This window comes from Leuresthes tenuis, unplaced genomic scaffold (assembly GCF_036924035.1).
Source record: "Leuresthes tenuis unplaced genomic scaffold, fLeuTen1.0.hap1 SCAF_11, whole genome shotgun sequence".
In the NCBI taxonomy this organism is placed as follows: Eukaryota; Metazoa; Chordata; class Actinopteri; order Atheriniformes; family Atherinopsidae; genus Leuresthes; species Leuresthes tenuis.
In genome coordinates, this window is record NW_027325365.1 from 15,702,775 (window position 1) to 15,729,136 (window position 26,362).

At 41.1% G+C, this 26,362-nt stretch overlaps 3 protein-coding genes across 3 annotated transcripts in view; all 3 read left to right on the forward strand.

Annotated features, from left to right (window-relative positions):
• trpc7b (transient receptor potential cation channel, subfamily C, member 7b) overlaps positions 1-3,094 on the forward strand; it is a 49,018-nt gene extending 45,924 nt beyond the window's left edge. The window contains exons 10-12 of the mRNA XM_072395288.1: positions 129-206; positions 1,026-1,101; positions 2,941-3,094. Coding sequence (XP_072251389.1) covers positions 129-206; positions 1,026-1,101; positions 2,941-3,080 — 294 coding nt within the window. The 3' untranslated portion in view covers positions 3,081-3,094. The remainder of the gene's footprint in view (positions 1-128; positions 207-1,025; positions 1,102-2,940) is intronic.
• Positions 3,095-20,171: 17,077 nt separating this feature from the next.
• Positions 20,172-22,212, forward strand: LOC140318612 (uncharacterized). The gene is made up of 2 exons (XM_072396427.1): positions 20,172-20,876; positions 21,237-22,212. The coding sequence occupies exons 1-2, from the start codon at positions 20,814-20,816 to the stop codon at positions 21,588-21,590; spliced, it is 417 nt and encodes a 138-aa protein (XP_072252528.1). The 5' UTR covers positions 20,172-20,813; the 3' UTR covers positions 21,591-22,212.
• Positions 22,213-24,170: 1,958 nt separating this feature from the next.
• The window catches only part of LOC140317779 (protein diaphanous homolog 1), a 43,176-nt gene continuing 40,984 nt past the window's right edge, over positions 24,171-26,362 (forward strand). The window contains exon 1 of the mRNA XM_072395289.1: positions 24,171-24,934. Within this exon, the coding sequence (XP_072251390.1) occupies positions 24,836-24,934 (99 nt within the window). The 5' untranslated portion in view covers positions 24,171-24,835. The remainder of the gene's footprint in view (positions 24,935-26,362) is intronic.

Below are 26,362 nucleotides of genomic sequence, written 5' to 3' on the forward strand. Positions count from 1 at the left end.
TCAAGCCCTGTCTTTCACTGTTGTTTTGCTTTCAACAGTGTGTTGCCTCCTTTGACACTTTGATCTTCTTTAACACTCAAATGCTTTTATTTCACTCAGCTGTCTGTGTCTGTGCTTTACCCTTGCAGGATGAACGCTTCTCTTATGCACGACCAGGAGAAGAGTTCATCCAGAGAAAATCTCGAAAACACCCCACCAGATATCAGGTAAGACTGCAAGAGAATTGAAAGCGGGATGCAAAAGGTGGATAGAGTGAGGAGAGTGAGGGTAGGACAGAAAGAAATCGGAAATTTGATGCAATTAAGAGGAGCAATATAAAGAGAGACAAAGAAGCTGATAAATATATAAGAAAGGTATAAGCACAGGGGAAACGAGGGAGTTGGAAGGAAGATGATGACAGGGGTAAGGAAATGTGAGGGAGGAATTTAACTAGCTTCAATGGAAGGGGCAGAGGCTGAAAGAAGGTGGCAAAAAGAGAAGAAAAGCAACAGAGTAAAGCTGAGATTTCCTCTAATGAGGTCTTTGAGGGAGATTGAGGGCAAGGAACTCAGTACATGAGCTCAAAGTGTATCACTGAGGAGGAGAAGGCAATGCTCTTTCCCTTTTCCTCAGGGAAATCTACCATCCCTCACAGGTTCACTGAACTCTTTTTTTTTTCCTAAAACCTCTCCTTCTCAGGGGTTTTATGAACATCAAACACACACTCACACCTAAGCGCACACATCAGTGACATGTCACTTGATTGGAGATGTGTAAGTGCGGTGTTTGTGTGGCGAGAGTTTACCTGCAGAGGCTGACTGCTGGAGCCTTGGCAGTAGCTGTAGCACTGCCAGTCGTAAATCAATACTCAATATTTCACACATTATCAAAAAGATTAAATGCAGCTGTATACTGCTGTCAGCTTCATTTGTGTTTGTCTCGATAATGTGTTGAGAGAGTTTGGTTTCCGAATAAATACTGCATCCATTGTCACATCACCTTGTCATGTCCTTTGGACTCAAGCTTTGTCTTTCCTCTCCTTGTAGAATATCATGAAACGCCTGATTAAACGTTATGTGCTGAAAGCTCAAGTGGACAAAGAGAGCGATGAAGTCAATGAGGGTAAGATCTCCTTTTCCAATGAGCCACATTCTAAATGTGACTTTATATACTCACAGTTGTATGGTATATATGCACAATAAACAGGTGGGAAGTAATGTGTGTGAAATGAATTAAATTCTACACAATGACTAAGCTAAAACAGGTGGTTGGAGTAAACAAATCATGCTGAAATCTTTTGTGTTTTCCACTCATGTCAAACAGTACACCCTCTTTTAATTCTGAGGTTTTTACGTATCAGGGCATAATGAAAAGGTCCCAGGTCTTAAAATTAGCTGAGTTCAACCACAGATGAACAACATGTATTATACCGTGTCAGTTTTTTATTCAACAAAATGCAAAAACAGTGTGTGAACCCTAACACAATAAGGAAGCCACATACCTGTCCGTGTAAATCAGATTGAAAAGCAAGTTTGCAAAACCAGAAAGTGTGAAGGATTGAAGGACTGTGTGAAGCATGAGAGAGCATTTCTGCAGTCGTAAAAGTCTCCAAAAGCGCAGTAACCTCCTTAATTTTGCCATTTAGGAAGTTACAAATCCCCGATAAACTTCCAACATTTGGATACACAGTAAAGGGTTACAAACAACCTAGTGGTCACAATTGCTGGAGCCTATCCCAGCTGTCATTGGGTGAGAGGCGGGGTACACCCTGAACAGGTCGCCAGTTCATCACACGGCCACACAGAGACGAACAAGACGAACAACCATCAACCAGCTCACACTCACTCCTCCGAACAATTTAGAATCACCAATAAACCTAACATGCATGTTTTGGGTGGAAGGAAGCCAGAGTACCCGGAGAGAACCCATGTATACACGGGGAGAACATGCCAACTCCACACAGAAAGGCCCCAACCGGGATTCAAACCTGGAACCCTCCTGCTGTGAGGTCCTCCTCCCTCAAATGTTCCCATGTGATGTTTGGCCATGCAGGCTGATCATAACCCTAAACAGTGATGCTATTTTACAAAAAGGGACAATATTTTGTCATCCATTGTTTATGCCATTTTACTGGTTGTTTGTAGTTACAGTTGCATTGTAAAAATAATATATTCAGCTCTAATCCCAATCATTTTCTAACTGTACCTAAGTAATGTTACAAATGTTGACAAAACTGTTTTAGTAAAGCGTTGTCAGGTTATTGACAGAACACATTGGTCTCAATCTCACATAATACAAGTACTCCATCCAACCCCGTCCCTGATCCTTATGAAGACTTTGTGGTCGGGTTAAACAGAAGAGTTGAGAATGACATCTGCTCTGATGTGGCAATGCTCAAATACATCATATATCCCTCCTGCCCCTTGTCGTGGTGGTACTATGCAAGGCGCCATTTTAAGTCGTGTTGAAGAGTATGAACAAACAACCTGTGTGAGCTTCTCATATGGAAGACTTGTTTCTCCTGTGAGAACTGAAAATTGCTCTTCACTGATGCTTCCAGTCCAACCTGGCTGAGGTTAAAGTTTCAGACAGTAAGCGTAGGAGAAGCTTCCAAAGGAATGGTGCTTCAAGCTTGTAGGATCACTCCCAAGAATACCTGAGGCTGCCAGCTGTACTTTAATCAAGTTCTGAGTGAAGGATATAATGTATATGTGGCATTTCTTCTATTTGAAAAAGCAAAAACAAAAAACTCATTGCTCTCGCTTCGTGAAGAACTATGTGCAGATTAATGAGGAAAAACTGATTAATTCAGCCTTTATCAATATAGGATAAACTTCTAAGGGTGATGAAGATAAACATTGTACGCTCTGACCTGCTCTCATATCTTTATTTGCTCATGCAATCCGGATTGCTGTTCATTCACTCTGTTCCTCTTTTTATATTTTTGTGTCTGTGTTGTAGGCGAGCTGAAGGAGATCAAGCAAGATATTTCCAGCCTCCGCTATGAGCTCCTGGAGGAGAAGTCCCAGGCTGCTGGAGAGCTGGCTCTGCTCATCCAGCAGCTTGGCGACAAGTTTGGCAAGAACACCATGAGACATTGACAGGCCTTGAAAGAGTGGGGGGGTGGGAAGAGGGAGATGAAGATGTGAAAGAGGGTGACATGAGGAGGGGGTGGGAGCAGAAAGCAGGATCAGGCCAGGTATTTTTATGACCTCAATTGAAGAAGAGGGAGGGAAAAGACACTGGGGAAGCAGGATGTTTATGAGACTGGGCAGATGAATGGAGAGTACAGTAGCAGAGGCGTGAGGTGTAGAAACTGGGCAGAGTAATTTTCACTCTGCCCAGTTTCTACACCTCAAGCCTCTGCCTCCTGCTGGCTCAGGACAAAACACAAATGCTCTGTATGTACAGACCATGTAAAAGAAGACTACCACCAAACGTGAGTTAAATATTCAGAGTTGAAGTAAACAAAGCTGGAGAGGCTTTCTGTTGTCAGCTAAATTCAAATTAAAGGCAATGTCTTCAGGGAGTGAGGATGAAGAAGAAGAAGAAGAAGAAGAGAGAGGCTCATACGCCGAGAGGAAGGCAGAGGAAGATAGATGAACACGAGAACAGAAGAATGAGGAGATACAAAGAGACACCACAGGGCACAAGAGTGATGCAGTGCAACATTGAACCCCCCAGTTCCACTGCCAGGAGAAATCAGTGTATCTTCAAGTTGAGAGGGAAGAGGGAAACCCAGCGAGGGGATGACACAGAGAGAATCTGGAGGGGGACTGCGACAGATAAGCAAGATATCTCAGAAAGCCCCACCATTAGTCTCACAGGAACAGCTGGCTTGGCTTCTGTGTCTTCATTTTGTCAAAAAAAAAAAAAAGTGGTTAATGCAAACCCCTTTAACCAGGCTATCTAATTAATGTACTTCCATCAGCAATGCACAACATATGATAGGTTGTCAGATGAAACAGGAAATGTGAGAGGTATTAAAGAAATTGCAAAAAAATAAAAAATCTAACAGTATCCTCTCAAGTCACTTAGAAACACCAAAATATACCAACACTCATTTTCTTAGAATTTTAAGTGATGTGCATTTTTAAACACTGAACTAACTTGATCCACATCACTGCTGTGGATGTTCTCTTCACTGCACCTGTCTTCTGAAATGATGACTGAAAAAGGGATGTGTGCCCGAGGAGTTGTGTTCAGGAAGTCCAGGAGTTTAGAGCTGAGGTGAAGCAAGGGCCTTTGTGAGATGTGGGAAACTATTTAAGTTTAAAGAGATTTGTCAAAAAAGTGGGAGTCCTCTACAGAAGCTGTATGGAGTCACTTTATGGTCTTGTTTTTTTTTTTTTTCTTTTGAGACTTTGTTAGCATACTGCTGTATAAAGATTTTACTTGGAATTTGACTGATATGTACGTGCATGGATCAATGGTTCCTCTGCCAATAAGAAATTAGATCTTTTTAGTTGTGTGGAAGACTTGGACAGGCTATCGACACCAGTCAAGATACAGATGTAGATACAAAAAGGGTGCTACAGATGATGCTGGCTTATGGTATCAGCCACATTAACCATTGGATTTGAAAGCAAGTAATACTCAAAGGAAACTGTGGGGTTTTCATGTATATACATTCATTAATATGTATTGCGGTAAAAAGTATGCATAGGCACGAAAGTCCTTGCTATCAGACCCATACAGAAAATTAATGCATTGACTGGTAACCACTAAACTGCTGCGGTGTTACAACCCTGAGCAGTTATAAATGGGAAAAGAAAGATTAGTTGTACTTGCATCTGATATGATGTTTTTATAAAGCTCCTTTCAGACATGCAGCTTTTCTCCATTAATCTAATGTCAACTAAAGGTGTCAGCCAATTCTGAATGAGAATCTCGGTGCTTTTATGTAACTATGTGAGACTTTAACGACTTCAACAAGGAACAAGTCTGAGCTGCATGCAGTCAAATGAATGCATCGGCGAACACTGGCATTTGCAATGGTGGATGTACAAGGTTTGAATAATAGGTGTGGCTGCGTCTTCCTCTCTCTGTCTGAAACAGGTCGCAGGCCTGCAGCAGTCAGCAAAGGGACGGCAATGGCGCCAGCAAACTCATGATGATGACGTTCATTTTGATAAGAACCTTGCGAGTCCTTTTTCAACAAGCTGAAACGTGTAGAAAAGTGACATTTTCAGCTCCCATCCACACAACTAGTGTATGTTTAAGGCTAGCATTTATCATAAAGTCAGTATGACATGGAAACTCTAACCTTACATTCGCTTTTATACAGATAACTGCTGTCCTATCTTGTGCAAATGACAAATTTTGAGCTCAAATCATAGCTCTCTCTATCACGACCATGGATTCAGGGTTCTCTATAGAGTTATTACTAAAGAAGATATCCGCCAACGTGGCTAATTGTTGATACTTTCACTTAACCAGGTGCAATGTTGATTAGCCCCACACCGATTGTACCTTTGTTTAAAATAAACTAAATCGATCCATGACTGATCTAAATTCAATTTAATATCAATAAACTTTGGTTAAGGGAGACACTTTTAAGACTATAACAAGGATATATGATTAAAAATTAAAATATCAAACATAACCTTTTGTATAGTCAGAAGTAGTATGCCTTGTGATCCAGCAGAGGAAGCTTTAGTATCAGCATGACCTAATGGATGCCCAAGTAACCTCTAATCAAAATAAACCAATGTTGTTAGCTAGATTGCTATGAAAATGCTGAACACTAGCAAGCAAAGCTGTCCTGTGAAATAGTGTTTGGAAGTATTTTACCGGGGGTGCAAATGGTATTGTAATGACCCAATTTAAGGCAGTTTATTGACTTTAAACAAACCAGCTATCTTGCTCTACAACAGGAAATCTGCAATCTCAACTGCTAGCTTGCCCCCCAAGTCAGTGGGTGTTTGCCAGTGTCTGACAGCCTGCCATTCAGTACAGTCAGCTACAGCAGGTCCCTCGTTAGAAGCTTGCAAAAATTGCCATCAAAGACATTTTGATGGCAAAATTTAAAACAAGCTGCCTTATAACATTGCTGCTTATAATTGATTGTGAGAGGGGTTTAGGAAAGTAACACGGACCTGGAGCCATGATGTACTTGACAGTTATGTCCTGTGTGCTAAGGAGCTGAGGAAGCCACACAGCTGTCCATGTAGCACACAATATCAGCAGCAGACTGGAAGAATGATCATTTCCTGTGAAGCTATTAAAGCTGTTGCCACACTATGTGAGCTTAGAGCATTGTGTGTGTGTGTGTGTGTAACATTTTCTGTTACAGTTCTGTAGCATTATCCTATTCTTTCCAAGGCAGCTCCCTAAAATATTATCCTGCAACAATTCTCAGAAACATAGACATAGAGAGCCTTTCCACAATCTTGTCAGACATTTACAACTGGAGTGAAAGTATGTCAGTGAGACACTATTTTAAAATCAAATGAACTAATCAAAAAGAATCCTCCACCTCATCTTTTTTCCCCCAGTAAATTCAAACGTATCTCGACAGTCCTTTCCATCTCTTTTAAAAGAAACTGGATGAGATCAAAAATTAAACATTCAAAGCTTGAACACCCCAACATCTGTATTCTGTTTTTGTGTGCATGCAATCAAATGTCATTAACGTCCATAGGGAAAGCTCAGCCGAGCCACATTTAGAGGGGTGTCATTTGTTTTGATGGACTAAAAAAGTTTTGTTGATGTAGAATCTCTATCCTTTACAGAAAAATATCTGCTTGCAAGACAGTGAGATGTGTAACCTAAATAATGCCATATATTTATATAGTAATAAAAAAAAATCTAAAATAGGAAAAAGCTTCTAGAGTTAAAATCCTACCCTCACCAGTATGTGTAGCAGGCCCATGTATACTTATTGGCATCATCAGAGTGTCATCATTTTCATTTGATGGTTTTAAATCATTCAAGTATGTATTTTTACACATCATGTTGGTTTGTTTTTTTGTTTTTTTTACTATATACTCAAATGTTTTTTAGAGCCAAGATTTTTTTAGATTTTTTTTTATAAGTAGTGGGACTTCAAGTTTATTTGCATTATGTGTGAGAGCTGATGATGATTTTTCATGTGCAGAAAAGACAAAGAAAAAACTCCCACTGAAGGTCGTATGATTCCTACAAAGACAGACTACCTGAAATACTGTATTTTTAACTTGTACACAAGAAATATTGAGGAAACCAAAATCTTGTACTGTATATTGTCATATTTCCTTAGATTAAACAGAGAACATTCTAAACTGCTTGGCTTGTGACTGATTCACTTTGTACAATTGTGCTGGAAATCTAATTAGTCAAAGTAATTAGGGTTTGTCTCAGCATGTGCTGATCGTGGGTGACAAGTGCTAAAGCAAAACCAGACAGGTCGCTGAAGTGTTCATTCAGAACATTTCAGCAGCACGCAGTACCCATACAATAACATTAAATCTATAATGCATATAAAGCAGTGCTTTTCTACAGTAATAAATACAAAGATAAAGCAGTTTTGCTGGTCCACTGTGGACTGTCATGAGTTTGAGCCCAATCTGACCAACATTTCTTGTCTTTTTTTTTTTTTTTTGTCACTTACTCTTATTTTTTTTACATAACTCCCAACAGGCTAAGTTTAGGTATTGAAAATTAACGATTAGAGTGAAAGATTTAGCACAGACATTGTTAGGATTCAGCAAAAGAAATACGTGATCAGATTTACAAATTACAAAAAGTCAGTGTTGCTTGAGCACTACCTCATAAAAACAATGCACAACACAGAATGTGTCCGTCTCACAATTTTAAAGCCTTTAATGTGACACTGCTACATTTTTTGCACTGTTGACGAACATGGCTATTACCCGCAATAGAGTGAAAATAAACAGCCACAGAACACAGTAGTGGTTTCAACGTATACATGCTGGTTGGAAATTCTAATTGTCTGCACTGACAGTGTTTGAAATTGATTACATGTAACATAGCACAAGTTGCATAAACCAACTTGCGGACGGCTTAGGAAATTAAAGAAACAACAAGCAAAGAGTCCTTGTGAGGTCTCTTGGGCTACTACCAACTGCCACAATCACTTTACAGTGCCTTGGCATTGATTCCACAAGTGTCTGCAACTCTACAAAAGGGTTGATTGAGATCATTTCCCCTCATTAAACCTTTCAGTGACCCTCCCATGCCTGATGAATGGAGGCATTGTTATCCTGGACAAGAAAGGATTTTACCATGCCAAGTTGATCCAAGTCTTGCAAGCAAAATGTCTCCCACAGCACAAACAGGGTCTTCCGCACAGTAGGCATCAAGAATCCAGGTCTGTACTGCTGTCTTGTTCTTCATGCACACACATGCACTTGCCCATTAATCAAAAACAAGGTGAAGAATCACTGTTGAATATGTTGTTTTGTTACATATTTGCAGATCTGTCATTTTAGGGATGCCAAACTGTCCAATGAACATTCCTCTTCGTGATGCGCGGTTCATGCTCTGCGACGCATTAACCCTAAAAGAACTGAGGAACAAATTTTGAGTATGTCTGTGTATGAGTCAAGCAAGATCTCGTTATGTAAACGCTCGTTCTGGAAGGTGAGTCTGCAATGCCACCAAGCAGGCAACACTACAAAGACCAAACAGATCGGGGACAAAGATTTAAAGAAGAACAAATCCAGGTTGGGTTATAAAATACATTTGAAACTTTGAAAATTTCACAGAGTACCAGCTAATCAAAATGGGAAAAATATGGCACCACAACAAACCAGCCTGGGGGGCTGCCCACATGAAACTCAGAGACTGGGCGAGGAGGTTAATGATCAGAGAGGCAATAAAGAGACCAAAGGTAACTCTGAAAGAACTGGAAAAAGCCCACAGTGAACACTGGTGCGTCTGTCCACGGGACCACTATAATTTGTGCACTTCACATAGTTGGACTTTATTGAAGAGTTGCCAGAAAAGAACATTGCTTAGAGTAAAACATTTGACAGCATGCTTAGAGTTCATCAAAAGGCATGTAGGAGACTCCCCAAACACGTTGAAGGAGCTGGAGCAGTTTTACATTAAGGAATGGGAAAAAATCCCAGTGGCTCGATGTGCCAAGACATATCCCTGGAGAGTAGCAGCTATGATTACTGCAAAAAGGTGACTCTACGAAGTACTGACTTTAGTTGAGGCGAATACATATTTGTATCATTGTAAATATTTTTTATTATCTATATTTTTAAAATACTTCTCTAATAATTTCATTTCAGCAATTTGGACTTTATATATATATATATATATATATATATATATATATATATATATTTTTTTTTTACATACAATCTTTTTAAAAAATCTGGTTATATTACAGACTGAAATCCAAAAAAAGTGAGTGAATACTATAAGTGGTGGTGGTCTGCTCTCTCTGGTTGCCCTTCTGATGTTTGTCATGATGTATGCAGCCCTCCAAAACATATCCCTGAAACAACACCAAATTCCCAGCAAAACAAAAGCATACGGCCATGCTACACGCACACAAAAAAAATAAATGTTTAATTTTGAGAGGGTTTAAAAGCTGAGGAGCTCCTGAGTGGATAATTCTCAGCGTGCATGTTCATGTGTAAGCAGTTTCGCAGTTGTGTGTCGACCATACCGACACACTTGGTGCTAAACAGACAAATCCTGAAAGCTGCCCATAAAGCAGCACTGTAAACATTGTGTTCCAACATATGTCCAGATGTTTATTAGACCTCAGCTCCTCTATAAAGTTCACTCAACGCGTTCTCTGCAATGTCTCAGGCTGTCACTGAAAGGCTCACTTATATTGTCTTGCCTGCAATCGGATACCAACATACATTTATTGTCACTCAGCCTTGCCTTTCATGGTCATGTTTTAAAATCTCATCAGGTTTGTGGTGTCCCTATCGTCCCTTTTTTTTTGTTCGGGAAACCCTGGTTTGTGCAAATAATGTCATTTGTAAGTGAAGGAACACTGTTTGTTTGTATGTGACATGGATTAGGGTAATTAAGAAAACCTGTTTTATGCGCACACATTAAAATAAAGTCAGGGTTTTTACTCAGTCTTCTTGGAGAAGATTTTTAATCCTCTGCCAGAAATGAGACGTCTCTGTCAAAATGTTTGTTGAAAAAATGCTGCCAGTCGCTGCTTCTCACAAACAAAAGCGTAAATAGGACTTTATTCAGCCTTGTTATGTCCGCCTCTTCCCTTCTTTCTGTATTCTCCACTCTTCCTCTCTCCTCTTCATCATTCACTTTACATGCAGACCAGTAAGGCAAAAATACCAAAACACAGTGAAAAAAAATGCTATTTCACTCTGTATAGAAATGCTGTACAACACACACAAACAGCTGCCGAGACCCTTATTGAACTATCCCTGAGGTAATAAAACCAGTCCGAGGGACATGTGCTTCTGGAAGTTCCCAAGAAATTTTCTTATCTCACTTCCTTCAGCGCTCTCCCTTAGACCTTTGATATGAGTTTTGGCCTTTGAGGCATGACTCAGTAATGCACTCACTCAATCTATATTTGCGCATCTGTGAGGGATGAGCATGTCTCTCTGGTTTACTTCTTTTAATCAGGAGATATTATTTCATGGAATCTGTTTATGCTCAGTTGTGTGTCCCCTGTAAGCTAACATTGGCTTGTTTGCTTGCATCCAAGACCTGAGAGACTTTTGTGTATCTGTCTGTGTGTGTCTCTGTGCACATGCACGGGTGTTTTAGAGCAGCACAGCATTACTGACATCCCCTCTCTGGTATAATTTGTCCCAGAGGCCTGAGGCGGGGAAGCAGTTCTCCTCCTCTCCTCCCCCTTATCCTCCTTCCCTCTCCCCTTCCATCTGTCTTTCTCTGTTTCTCTCTCTCTTGGGGCCGAGCAGTGAGCGATGTGACCTCCTGCCCCTGAACAACAGGGATTTCAATGATTTGAAGGAGACAGTCCTCTCTCTCTAGCTCCATCGCTGGAAAAGAAAATGTAAAATCATCCTTATATAAACAAGCTTAAACCTTGCTGCTATACTTGTAGAAGTTTGAATACACAGGGTGGGCTTAGACACAATCTCATATACATCCAGGGTGACACACTAGTTATATTGAATATTGAAATAGTAAGTGTTAACTTGCTTGTATACAAAGGCATTAGCTTATTCTAATATGTTAACAAAGGCTGTAACACAGACACAAATGTCTCTTTGTGGTTCAAGAATGACTTGTTTACACACACAAATACAGGTGCAGCTCCCATCGAAGGCATCGATCTATCATCACATTCTAATCTTAGAAAGCCCTCTGGAGGTGCTTTCATCAAGAAAACCCTCTTGAACCAACTAAAGAACAGCTTCAGAGCAGTAAGCTCTCTCATTCTAACATCCTCATTTATCACTAAAGACGGGGACTTTGTTCAAGTCGTAAGAACACTGTCTACGCACTGTCACAGTTTTACAAACCAGAAATTTCCAGAAAAGGTGGGACATTTTCTAAAAGGAAACATATGTACTTTGTGCATTTATTTGAACCTTTAACAGACACAAGAACAAAGGAAATTCTGTTTAATGTTTTCCCTGAGCAACTTTTTTAAACTTAGAAAATAGGAGCAAAATCTGAAATTTGAAGCCAGCAACACACTCAAAAAAGTTAGTGGCATGTTTACTTATGTGTTACACAACCCGTTCTTTTTTACATTACACCTGCTCAACAGTCCATGGTCGTTGTTAGCTGATTCTTCTCCCTAAAATATGCTGTACATTTTCACTCGCATGACCTGGACTGCAGGCATGTCTGTGAAGCACCAACACTCTGTTTTCTATGAAGTCAGGTTGTTGTAAGTCATGTAAAATAAGATCTGGTATTGTCCCAGCAGGACGGTTTCTCATGCAGACCTGCCTGAAAACTTGACTGTCATGGACATAAAACAGTAGTTTCTGGCCTTAGTCTTGATGCACAGAGATTTCCTCAGACTCCCTAAATCTTTTCACATCATCACGAAGATTCTATGTGTAAAATTATTTGTAGTTTTGTATTGATAAATGTACATTTTTAACTGATGATTCTCTAGAGTTGGCACAAAGATTAGGCATTTGGTGGATGCTCATTTTATACCCAATGCTGGCACCCTCACCTGTCACCAGATTAATCTTTGATTGTATCATGCACTCGTTTACATTTTTTTTTTTTTAAATTCAACTTTAGCTCTCTCTTTATCTCAACTTTTTCTTCTGCCATCAGAATTATGTATATGCTCTAAAGACAATAGAGATGGTCAGTGACGACACTTTAAATAAGTTATTTTTTATTGCGTGGCTATCAAATAGAAATTCAAACAAATGAATAATTTACTGACTTACGTTTTTGTTGCATTTAGAAAACATAACCACTTCAATGTGTGGGTGTGTGCTTCACTGACACAACAGCCAGTAAAATCAATCACAAGTCCATAGTAGTGAGATTTCTATTATGAATCCCTGAATTTGGTGAAATGCCAATATCTCATTTCTGGAGCAGTCACAGTAGCGATAGAGGACGAGAGGATCGGGCTGTTGGGAAGCCATAAAAAATAAAAGATTTGCAAAATATTTAGAAATCCCTCAAAGCCCCCCCCTGTCCTGGTTCAAGATGGATGGAGGGTTTGATGTGACAACTCTGACAGGTTCTCCAGGTGGCTTAGTCAGCCCCTGAGGTGCATGAGCAGCCACACTAAGAAATCAGAGTGTATTCAGCCATGAATGCCAGATAAATGAGTATCCATGTAATTGGATGATTCCCTACCCACCCACCCACCTACCGGATGTCATCATTCTCATCCTCAAATTTAAAGAAAAAAACAGAAAAAAGCATTTTGGTTATTTCAGGGTCACATAATCCTGTGTATCCACCCTTTCTGAGGCCTAGAACAAAGTACTAAATAATGCAGTTTTGACTTGTGGAGGTTTGCAGAGCAGCATCTCTGACCAATTATCAGAGTGGGAAAACTGATGCTTTTTTTGTTTGCGAGGCAGCCTAATGAAATACCAAATTTGATCTGTTGGTTCACCTAAAATAATTAAAACATATCAATATATATGAAATATGTCGACTTGACTTGAGGCAGTAAAGTCCATCTTAACCTGTCATTGTTGCCAGAACAGCATATCTTACTTGGCATTCTGTTGTTTTTGTATTTTCGGTTAAGCATAAGGTTCCACAGATTTCAAAATAATTGAATTCTGTTCTAATCTTCTAATCTCTAATCTTATTTTGAGACCGGGTTATACAGTTTTTCAAAGTCTTACGTCAGAACAAGCAACGATCTGACAGATTTCTGATCAAATTTGAGTTTCACAACATATGCACATTCAGCTGTGGAAGTCCGCAAGTTGTCACGATTGTGTTCATTAGTGTTCCTGTATGTCTACGTGGGCATCTCTGTCTGAGTATTACTGACAGCAGTGATCTGATCAACAGATATGGAGAGCTGTACCAGAATATTTTCTGGATTGTAAACATTCTCTCATTCATTCTCTGTGAGAGCAGTGTGTGAATAAAGAGAATGAGTGAGACATAGAGAGGAAGTCATGTTAACAATCACAGCACTGCTGCTTGTAATATAAGGCAATATTTCCCCTCCGTTTATTTATGTATGTTCAACATAGTTTCCCTTTTATGGGCTAGCTGTAGCTGTCGCACCAGCATTAATCTTCTGACTCCCTGTTCCCCTCCTTTGTCACTTTTGTGTTTGGTTTTGTTTTGCTTTCACCTTGTCTCACTTGCCTGCCTCGTTGTTCTTTTTCCTTTTTCATCAGTGTTTTTCCTCTGTTGTGCATTTGTGTTGGTCTGAGTATCTCTTCAGCTTTCTGTTACTTTTGTTTGATCTCTGTTCTGGTTGAGCCAGATGACACCCCTTCTGAGTCGAGTTCCGCTGGAGGTTTCTCTCCTCTCCACTGTCGCCTCGAGCGTGCTCGGGACGTGGGACTGAATCGAAAAGAAAGATTTGATGCAGTCCACTGGTTTTCTAAACTCTGCAGCTTTTTCATGAATTGGCACTGATTTGAATTGGACTGATTTGGATCCTAATGAATTTGATTATCATTGGATTGAATTGGACTGTATCTTTAAAGTGCCTTGAGATTACTTTTGTTGTGAATTGGCATTATATGAATAAAACTGAATTGTTTTTCATCTGAATTATTTTCAAATAACTTCAAGTCACATTATTGTGTTTATTTGGTTCTTCCAATTTCTGTCACCATAGTTTTGAGTGAATCTCGCACACACACATACACATATGCATACTCATGGTGGGGAACAGAGACTAAAGTGTGTCTGTTAGCAACACCAGTTGTTATTTCCCATCTGTTTGCGACCCTCATCCTGCCTCCTCTCCCTCTGTTCCACCCTTCTTTTGCACACCACCTCCTTTATTTTCCCTATCCTCGCTGTTGATCTGTTTCTTTGTTTTGAAGTCTCAGGCTTTGGGGGTGAGCCTCTGCTCTGTCGTGTGGCTACTGAACCAAGGACCCATCCCACACTCTGATAAGCATCCACTTACCAGGGGCGCCCCCTCCCTTCCCTCGTCAGACCTTCTTCACTGATTCTCAACACAACCTTCCCCGAATGACTCACATTTGAAATTCAGATTAAAAAGAGGGAAATGGAAAAGCTTGCTGAGTCTCAGCATCTTCGGCTTGTTCTTTTGCCCTTCAGATCACACTTTAAAATACTGTTCTGGCATTTAAAGACTGAGGCTATTTTGCTTGTTCATGCCAGTTGACCGTCATTAGGATCTGAGACAAATTTGTTTAACATAAGATAAATGTTCAACTTTACACAAAAAACAGTATTGAGTACATTTGAAAGTTTTTCTTGAGATAAAATGAGCCCAACATGCTTGAAATTGACCTTTTAGGTTGTTATTTATTGACACAGCTTCACTCCATGTTGTCTGCAGACTCTGGAGAAATGTCTGACAACATGGATGCAGTTACATGTTCAGCTGTACGTCGGCTTCACAAAACAGTAAAGTGCTGGACACTTTTTAAACAGTCCATCTTTTCCTTTGCAACCATCCATTTTTTATTTGGATGTGTGCTTTTCAGAACTATCCCCATTTCGCCATCAAGCTCATGGGGCCCCATTTGGTTTAGTGTTCCAGGCCGAAACCTCCACTCCATCTTGCCTCAGGTTAGCCTGAGGGCCTTAACATCTACTGAGTGGTAATTTTCCAAGGCAGTCAGTTTTATGTTAGTAGAACCTGTACTAATAACGTTTCATATGTCTAATAACATTTTCATATGTCATCTTTGGTCTTGAATATCTTTTAACATCTTTTAACGTGTTTTAAAAGCCTTTTTTTATATGGTGAGACAGCTCTGTTGTCTGTCAGTTTTGGAGTAACTAATTTGTATTAATCCAGGTTGACAATTATTGTGTTGTTTATACGTTTTATGTCTCTATTTTTATGTCATTATATTCAAGGGTCCTCAGTTTTTTTTGTTGTGCAGTAGCTGATTGATTTTTTTAATATATTCTGCAATGACAAATATTGGTTCATTTGCATTAAGTTCTATAGAGTTTCAGAATCCTGTGCTTAATCTTCAGGTGTGCCAATAATTCTGTCCATCACTATGTATGAATCAAAATGCCCATCTTCCAGTGCAAATGCATGACATGAAAGCTTCTACTCATTTTTATGTAATTTCATTCTGTGAAAGAAAGTAAATGTTTCTCCTTTTAGTCTTTTCTAACAAGAGCAGCAGTGTTTGCTGTTCTGTGAAAAAAAAACAAAGTGGCTAATTGTACAGATGATTTTTTTTTCACAGAGGTTAAAGAGAAGATGGGTTGAAATAAATTAGCACAATTACAGAAAGTGAGAGAGGAGAGACATTTGCACGTCGCAGTCTTTGTTTCTTTAAGATTATTTGGAAATCAGTCCGGCTGATAACGGGAGCGCATTGACATAAGAGACAAAAGACTCCTCGGTGCTGGTATAGCCATTAGTCATTATATTGTCTGTGTTGTGGGACTGCCTGCCTGCTTTCTCTCTTTTTGTCTTTCTCTCTCTGTGTTTATTCAATTGTGTAGGGAAGTGTGTGTATTCCAGATTGTGGTTTATACATGTCAGGTTTCTCTTATACGTGTGTTTGCTCGTGCAAATGGAAGCACACGCACATGGAAGTGTTCTTACAATCTGTCTTTTGTGTGACTAGAGAGTCTATCTTGGAATATCGCTGTTATCAGAAATCATGTGCAGCTCTGTGAGTATCTCAGCACACAAATGAAGATTTTTTTTAATGTTGTTTAGAATTATTGATCATTCATGATTTGGGGCTTTGGAAGCCACTGAAGCAGATGGATAGGCTCTAAACATTACTTTAGGGTAACTGTTTGATTTTTGCCTGCGTGGTGAATGACTCCTGAGCTCTGTGAAGCTCGTGCTGAGGAAAGCAAGAAAACAATGTTACTCTGTGATGAAGCAAAATAAACAAAACTCCACAGACTAAAGCAATTTACCTCAAGGGAATTAGCCGTGACGGCTGAGTAAATCACTGCTGCGACGAGAGATTACCTCTTTTGGTAGTGCTCTTTCATTTGCCCTCACTTGACTTGGCATAATTTGAGGTGACTGAAGCTTAATGATGCAAAACATGGCAAAATGCTTTGAATGAAGATTTCATAAGCACTGATCCTGTCTCCTCCAGGAGGGAGGAAAATAAGACTAACAAAGTAGCAACTCGTGAGCAGACCCAATTCTCCGGTTAGCTGACTGTGCAGAGGAGTTCCTGTCATTGCGTGTGCTATCACTGTGTTTAAATGAAAGACAGACAGTGTGGTGTGGCTGCTGTGTCTAGGCTTCGCATATATAATCCCCCCTGACTCGCACTGCTTGCCATTTACTTTGCTTATGTCCCACCATTGGCAACATTAAGCTTCTTTCAAGCACTTTTCTGTCTCTCTTTTTCCTGCAAGTAAAACAACATTATCAAAGTAAGAAAAAAATATGTAAACTTTTTTTCTCTCATCTCTCACTCTGGGTTGTCTTTTTTGCCTTCTTTTATGGATTAGAAGGATTAAGAAACAGTAAGGGGTGCAGAGAGACAAAAAAGGGAGAAAAGGGAAGGGAGAGGCACAAAGAAAAGTTTGTGCAACAAGACCACACAACTGTGAGATGGTCGAAGAAGGAATTAGAGGCAACCAGAAGACAAGGGGCGCACGATATTAAAAACTGTGATGCACAGAGCCTGTGTGGCAAATGACCCGGAGGGGAGAACAGATGAACAAATACACAGAAGAAGCGGCGCCATTGCTTAATGAACAGAAGTTTGACATGATTTCAGGAGGGAGACGCAGCCTCCGCAGAGCTGAGCCTCTTTATAATGTTTGCGCTCGTGGAGAATTACGATTCCATTTTCCTAATTGAAATTCCTTTGTAATAAGTTACAGCTTTTGAATAAAAGCTGATAACTATTCCAATTAGCCACAAAGCAAGGCATCAGTCAACATACCATCCATGTCACGGTGCACTAAAAACCTCTGTCCACCTCCCTGTCTTCTTCTCTTTTCAACTAAACCACGTCACCAGACTATGAGCATTTATGTCCAGGCTCGCAGCTTTGCAAATTTAACACTGTCCACTTATTGATAGCAAAGATTTTGACAAGATTAGAACAGATCTCCTGTATGCATGTGTAACATGTGAATGAGGACGGCAATCTGTGGCAAGGAGGTAAGCAGAGCGCCACTTTCAAAAGGCAGGAGGGGTTTTTTTTCTGTCACTTTGGCTTATCTGCTGAAACAGACAGAACATTCTTTAAACTTGAAACATCCGTTTAATGAGACATCAAAACTCCACCGCATGCTTTCAAAAAGGTATCAACATATGCTTTAAAACCAAGTTACTGTGCTTGTTGGTGAGCAAAATGAAGAACTGTTTTGTGGTGGAGCCATACCATTTCAAATGTTTACATGTTTTATCCATATTGACAGCCTTTGCAAATGTGTTCATGTATGAATCTTTTCACTTTTTTTTCCATTCTTTTTTTGTACAAAATGACAGATTTGTCATGGAGAGGCAGCACAATAATGTTAGCGAATCGAAACTTAAGCTGTATCCATGTGGAGAACAATTTAGGGACAATGTAGCAGGGAAACTGTACCAATTTCAGCCACGTTTCACACTGTGAATCATTGTAGCTATTTCATGTTCCGTCATGAGATCCGGTTGCTTTGACCAGATATTTCTTAACAATACATCTGATGTTTTCCCAGCTTTGTACCAGGGGGAAAAAAACACCTGGCAGAAACACAACCAACCCTTTTAACGATTGTCCTGTGATATCCTAACAAGCTGTGTTCATGCATCTAACAGGGTCACCTGTTGTGTGAATCTTTTCCACCATTGTAATGGAGAGAAATCTTCTAATAGATTCAGGAATGGTAAATATGATGGAAACAACTCCATTGTTATATTTTTGTGCACCGCAAACCTTAAGAATGTTGGTTCACTGCAGGTCGACATTATCCCACACAGTGACCGCTCCAACTAATGAAATCTGGTCCAACTGAATCTATCTCCTGCTCTGTTGTGAGGTCACTGTAAAGAGTAAATAAAAGGATTGGGTGTTACAGGGTCCATTTTGTAGAATACGTATGTAAACACCATTCTCAGACTGTAATATTGGTTTGGTCTGGTTTGTCAGTTGTATCATGGCACAGTGCCATTTACAAAAATAGGACTGTGGTTGTTTCTTGTCCTCCCTGGTAAAGAGATTTCTGGTTCATTATCATGGATCATTTTGCATGACTAAAACATTGAAAGAAAGGTTCAGAATTGTGACATGCTTAAACATTCTGTTGAGAGTCAACTCAACCAGTTCCATGAACTGTCAGTTCTACGCGTTTATTATGTAAAACTGTAGACAGACCAACTTTTTTTGCACACATTAACCAAAACATGTGCAATTTGACTAAATGCAAAATTCCAATATGATTACAACAACCAAGTAAAAGTTAGGAGATGTGAACATACTTTTAAAAGACAAGTATTCTCTTTCAAGGGTAAAAGCGAAGATAATGAGAAAAAAAAACATAGAATAATAAAGAGAGACGGGATTAGGCCGTAATCGTCTTACCCATCACAATTACTGTTGTTCCTCCACATATGCAAACAACGCTTCAGACTGTTTTCAGATTTCACATGTGGCAGATTCCACCAATCTTCGGTCAACTCTAATCCTCTGTGTTGGTTAATACAAAGTTGATACAGGGCACTGAGGAACACTGCAAGTCACTGCAAGTCAATGCAAGTCTGCTATTTGTAGACTAGCTTGCTGCCCACCAATGGCGCACGTTTGTGTCGATGAGCACAAAGTGATTCTATAGTTTAGGATTTGATTATCATGTTGAATAGTGAGCATGTGTGTCCCTCTGCCCTTGCTCTCTATGCCCACCCGGCATTCTGCTGAGACAGAGCAGGTGCAGATGAATAAGAAACAGATCACCATAGCTCTTGTAAGAGCTGGCCCCTTGTATGCACACTCATGTCAGAAACATCATGTATGAGCAAACTGTCTCCCAGTCTCCAGCCTTAGCACCCTTATTTCAGTAGGTCTGTATAGCAGCAGTGTATAATGTATATTACAAACGTACCTATGCTCCAAACACGCCTTCCTCAAGACTGAACAGACTTCAGTCAAACCTGATTTGAGAAATGTGCAGTCCATTTTTTCTAAGTTGAACACTTCAGATAAATCACATATTAAAAAACCCCGCAGTGACCTACTACCAGGTAGAACTATTCTGCAGTTTAATCACCGTTTTGAGTTCATGCACACTCTCACTAATCTCACACCTGTTTCTTGTTCTCTCATCACTTCAGTGTGAGACATTCCCCACACTGGCCCAGAAATGGACCAGTGTGGGGAATGGGCTTTCTGTCATCTCTCCGAGAATGGGCCTTCATGAGATAGATAGATAGATAGATAGATAGATAGATAGATAGATAGATAGATAGATAGATAGATAGATAGATAGATAGATAGATAGATAGATAGATAGATAGATAGATAGATAGATAGATAGATAGATAGATAGATAGATAGATAGATAGATAGATAGATAGATAGATAGATAGATAGATAGATAGATAGATAGATAGATGGATAGACAGACAGACGGACAGATAGATAGACGGATAGATAGATAGCCTCCTCCTTACCCTCTCCTGATCTGCAATTTTCTCCTTCTCTCCCCTCCCCTCCCTTCTGTCTGTCATACACGTGCAACCCTGGGAGAAGGTGGGAAGCTTTTCACGACCTGGTGCGCTGATGTGTTTTGTTCTCCATTAATTCCTTCTTTCATTTCGTTTTAGTGACACTTGATCGATTAACTCTTAAGGGCAGCCCGTTGGAATAGTATCGAATGAACATGGATAGATCATTTACTGGACAAAAAAGGCAATCAAATGGTCGGACTACATGGACCGCTTCTGAGTCCTCTGCGCGCAAGCGGTCTTGTTGTGTAGCGCACCACGACGCACGGGCTACATGTGTGCGCACCGGCGAGCGTCGCTGAACTCCCCCACCTCTGCCAGACCCAAAAGTCATCCGGATACTGTTGTAGTAGCTTCTCATCAAAAGGCTGCGTATACAAACGCGCGTAGCAAGATTTGGATGTAAAAGCCATCCAGTGGAAAACGGTAATGTTTTGTTTTGGAACCCAGCTCTGCGCTCACACGTGGATTTGACTATATCTGATGTGACGGGAGACGGTGCGCTCGTACCTGTCAGAGACAGTGGACGCAGGTTGTCCGCTGTTTCCTCGCGGCGCGTCCTTGGTGGCGCTGGAGCAGACAAAACTGGGGACGCTGAGGAATGCGGAGCCGAGAATTTGACTTTTCCAGATCACCCGCGGAACTCTTCTCAGCTCACATCAAAGTAAGTAAAGCAAAGAGTAGAATCATATTACCATATGGTTTATTGGCCCCGATTAAAGGGAGTCTCCAGCTTGTAGACCACTCAGCAGTGACTGTGGTGTACTGAGTGGTAGTACTGTGTGTGTCAGTGACCTTGTCAAACATTAGATGGCCTATTTTGAATGCATATAACTGATTCAGTGGATAACAGTAGTCCCTCAGAGACTACAAAGACCCCAACGGAGCAATTTGCCTCACATGTTTGTCAAGCAGTCTGTGCTCCTGACTGTTTCTTTTTTTTTTTTTTTTATAATTCGAGTAACCCGAACAAACAGGGGGTCGGTTGCCCTAATAACCCTCTCCCTGTGTTTTCCTTCTCCAGCCGGTGAGCCCGCGGGGCGCCATGCTGAGGCAGATCCTCCTCAACTCCACCGACGCCTCTGATTTCGACCTGGCGCTAATGGCCCAGTCCACCACGCACGCCCCCTCCTCCCTGAACGCCTCCCATGGCGGCTCGGTGAGCGTGGCCGCACTTCTGAGACCCACTGCGGGCAGAGGGCTCCGGGAGGGGGAGCTCCACAAACCGGACCTGATCACTTACATAATCATGTGCCTACTGCTTTTCTTGCTGGTGCTTCTTATTGTGTTCTTCATCAATTGCCAGCTGCGGAACTCTTTCTTCGCCTCCATGCCATATGACAGGTCACTGAGAGAGGCCCGGACCTCCTACAAGTAACCCCCCACCCTTCCCAGGAAAAACCTCTGGAATTTAGTGAGACTCTAGTTGGAGGGTTAAAGTGTCCCCCTGAACTAATGGCACACAGCAGGAGAAGGGCTTGGATCTACAGCCTGGAATCTGATATTGGGCACATGTTGCCAGCATTTATCACATCCTCCACACAAAGCAGAAAAGCATTCCAGAGTGCTCCGGCAGGTGGGAAAATAACAGAGCTATTCCAGATTTAATTAGCAACTCATGGCCCCGTACTTTCTGGAAGTCTAAATACTGACTGAAATGTGCAACAATCCATCATCTGCCATGAGCCACCTGCGCTCCCACCAAACCGGAAACATATTTATTCCAGTGTTCTCGTTAACTCATCTAACTGCTTACAAATCTGACCTGGCGCCTGAGGTTTGAATCACAGTACTAGTACCTGGTTCTGTTTTTCCTCATGAAAACATGACTCACTACAGCACATGTCAACACAGAAAGTGCAGTCCCTGTCTGTATATAGGATATTTTGTAAGGCTGTGACGTGACTGTCTTGTCTTGTAAGAACAACCAGAGTCGGATTTCCAGTCTTTTGTCAGTTGTAAAATGATTGATTGACAGGTTGTAGGGACTGTATTACTGCATAAAGATATTGAAATGTTCTCTGAGGTCTTTCTGCGTGTGTACATCTAAATGAATATCAACGCCGAAGGTGGTGCTGCATTTTCTGATGTGATAAGCCAGGTGTTTATTATTTAATGCATCCGTAGAGGTGTTTATATGTGCCATATCAAGCACGTTCCCTTTTAATTAACCTTTCTCCAACAATTTATAGCGTCAGCACCTCCAATCCCGGAGAATGGAGACTGGAGGCTAAAGTATGACACGTCCTGTGCGATAAAGCAAACTCTTTTTTTCAGAGCCACCGGTGGTGTGGAAATCCTCTCCAATCTTGTTGTTGGAATACATCTCTCACATACCAAGACAGATCAAATGAGCCTATCTCTGTAATCCTGTACCGGTGGCTGTGTGAGTGCGTGTGTGACAGGAAGAGTACATTTGTGCTCAAAAGTTTGTGTATGTCTGAGACAAAAAGGAGCCCTCGGACTTCATGTGCTGTGCGACCTACGGGTTGCTTGAAATTACCCCAGACAAGGGAAACTGCATTCAAAAATTCTCACAAGTAATCATTGTGTCCTCAGCGAGACGATGTGGGATGTTTAATTCTACAGCAGCGAGCAAAACAAAATGTGGATCATTTTTATTTGCGGTCAAATTAAATTTCTGGATTTGTGACGCCCTGAAATAACACAATTCAAACAGGAGACAAAATATGTGCCAACTGTTGGACTTATGACGGATGACCAAAAAAGCAATTTTGTTTTGAGGACATTATATGCAAAGGACCAAGAAATTCCTTGACACGTTGAGAGACATTGCAAAATGATTTTAAAATATTACTTTTACTTTTATTCATAAAAATGAACAACAACAACCAAAAAAAGAAAAAAAAGGTTTTACAAATCAAAGTGAATCAAAATGCCACTTTTTAACCTAAAAGGTTACACCATAACCGCTGCCTATTACTGGTGACACAGCAGCGCCTGCTGTTTACAATTTGACCACTTGGGGGAGCTCTAGGTCACGTTATTTACATGCACGGCATGGTTGCAGTGCAAAGTGGGTAAGGGCTGATACCACAGCAGGAAGGGAGAACCTACACACACACAAACACACACACAACGCATAAAAAGAGTTCAGGTCTCAAAACAGAAATGTTGCGAAATCGTGTTAACAAAACAAAACAAGAACAAAACAAAAAAAAAAGCACCTGCACTCCACAGAGGCTGACAATCAAGCAGCACGAGGAAAGTTGCTGACAATTAACCACATTTTAGGAATAATCATGACTAAGTGAACGCAGTTAATTATTCCCCTTTCAGAACTGCAAGGTAAGGTGAATCCTCTGTGTATCATCAGGCAGTGTGCAATATCAAAGACTGACTAAATGTGCTGTGGCCTCTGCCATACTTTGAGCCATGTGGAGATAGAACTCTGATGTGTGATGAGAGAAACAGTGGCTGAAGGGGGAGATCACACTAATTAACCCTATCCTAACCCTGAGGGGAAAAACATCCTCTGTTGTTGGGTTTATATGCTATATGAAGTTAATAAAACAATACTTAAATTGCCTCAGGAGACTTTGTCTCCCCGGAACTTATTCAACTGTAAAGCTACTTTTCCTATTTCCAGTACAGTGGTACCAAGCAGAAGCCGGCAGTCCCACAGGCCTGTGCTGTGTGGTGGCTGTTCTACACTTTAGCTCCTCGTCTGACATCTTAAATGACTCTCTTTAAGGGTTCTGCACTCTGTTTTTCGTCTCATCTTTGTGCATTTTAAACTCTAGATTGAGACGCACAATCCACTGTGTAGCTCTACATGGCAAGTATTTACAAGTGAGGCGACATAAACTTCCCAAAGGTGAGCCTTGGTGCAAACTTGGACAATAATGCCTGTGTCTTGGAGCCCTCCTCGATGAGCTGTCAGTTAATCATCTCAGGTGCAGCGGCAGGGCCCGGGCTCCTCCCCACCCAACACTGTCAGAAGAACAGGAAGACTCCTCAACTGTTAGAGAGCAGTCGCTTCCCCGTTGTCAACCAGGGGTTAAAAAGTTAACTAAACTTGAAGAAGTCATGGAAACTAATTTTGGACACGCCGTTGACTCGAGTCACCTGTAACACCAGGTCGTCGCTCGTGTTTTTGTCGCCGAAGCAACTTGTGGAAGTGGACAGAGGCGTTTTTTCCTCCGCTTTACCTACATTACTGGAGCCGACGAGCTAGCTCGGCTAAAGCTAACGGCTGCTCGTTTTGAAGCGTGCATTTTCGGGGCTAATATTCACATTGTTAAACCTTCAAGTTGTGTTACGTGTGGGAAGTTGTGGAGTTGCGGCCCCGGTGGTATTCCACAGTCGCAACAGGTTGTTTTCGTACTTGTTGTGCCGACGTCTCGGGGTTGTGCTTTGAATTTCCCTCCCTCCAGTGATTCAGACAGGCGGCTTTGCGAGGGGCTTGTATGGGCTTCCACCAATTTATTAGCAATACGGTGCTAATTGAGGCTAGCTACACAAGGCACTAGCAAAGGCCCCGGGGAACTCGCATTTATTCGCGAGTTTGGGAACGCCACTTTTGTGCTGGAAGCGAGGAGATTAACCACTGCACGTGTTTATTTGGACGACCAATTCAAGGAAACGGATTAACTTATTAATATGGATCAACCCACCGGTAATTCTGCCTCAGCTGCCGGTCCCAAGAAGGACAAGAAATCAAAGAAGAGCAACGAGGATGGAGATGGGAAAAAGAAATTTGTGAGTATCTCACTGGCTCGGCTTGAGTTGCCTCTATCAGTTGAAACTTTGCAGTACAGTTTGGGCCCAAAAGGTGTTTGCACTGAACCCCACTCACTGTGTGTTAGGTTGTCATCCTCTCAAGTTTCAAGTGAAGCTACGAAGCACAAAACTGACACCATACCTGTAATTAATGTCACCCCCCCCTAAGCTGCTCACCAGCTGTCCACAGAACTCGGATAGTCCTCTGTAGTATTCATGATTCAGGTCAGAGTACATGCAAGCGTCTGTAAGTTCTGCATTAAGCCTCAAGTTTTTTACATTCCTGCCCAAGTTCAGCAGGTCAAAACACGACTTTGACACTCTCAGGTCGCTGTGGCGAAGTGAAGGCTTCCAGAAAGCGCTGCGTCGAATCAATGGACTAATCTTGCGTGGAAAGGTGTGGCTTACATTGTCTGTAGATGACTTAATCAAACTTGGCAGTTGTCGGCGTGTATGATTCAGGTTCGTGTCAGAATGGCAGCAGAGTCAACACGGTGACGATGTTCACCCTCAGCCAGGGCAAACTCTTGTGTAATTTAACCCCTTGGCCACGTCTCGCAACAGGTGAAAACTGATATTGAGCACGGTGGCAAAAGGTAACCACAGACGAAACGAACCACTCTATGATGGGACTGAACACAAACTTTATTCCACAACACAAATGTTGTTAATGAATACCCAGGCACTTAGTGGAGAACAGTTTAATGTCAGTGCTGGTTGAGGGTTAGGTTTATTTGAATGAATGCCAGGCAGTTATTTGGACTTTGTTTGGACTTTGTTTGGAGGCCAGGTTTGAACCCTGGTGTATGTGCATCATTTCTACCACAACAGCAGCTTTGCAAGGAGATGTTGAGTTGAGATGTTGCTGAATATTTGTGCTTTTTTTTTTTTTAAAGAGCATCCAGTTTAAAAAAATTAGATATGGTTAAAGTATTTCTCTGAATAGCAAAATACTTTGACTGTTAATGTGCACACGGCATTCAGTTGTACTGTCAGTAAACATTAGTCATACACCGAAAGCAATTGCAGTGCGGTTGCACACCTGCATGTGCTGCTCACCTTAGTCTGAGGCATGTCTTGGGTTGATTCAGCATCTTATGGAATCTGAGGTGGGCACCTGTTTTATCACACTGTGTAATAGTTTGAACAAAGGTACAAAACTGGAGCAACACAGAGGGACGTCAGCTCTCAGCTCCTTTTTCCCATGTCACGTATTTTTCATCGTCTTTCTCTTTTCACCCCCGTCCCATCATAACAGTAAGAATAGGACGAGGGTCACAGCACACTTCTGTGTTTACCGTTAACACGCAGCTTTTTATTTGGAATTCTCATGAAAAATGATCTTGGTGGGGCTGTCTTTTTGGAGGAAATTTAAGGAAAGATGGATTTCTGTATTAAAACGCGGTT

Bases quoted from the DNA above. Each gene is read 5' to 3' on its own strand.
- LOC140318612 (XM_072396427.1), top strand. From the start codon at position 20,814: ATGCGGAGCCGAGAATTTGACTTTTCCAGATCACCCGCGGAACTCTTC. The intron at 20,877-21,236 runs GTAAGTAAAGCA...TTCCTTCTCCAG, and splicing joins TCTTCTCAGCTCACATCAAA to CCGGTGAGCCCGCGGGGCGC.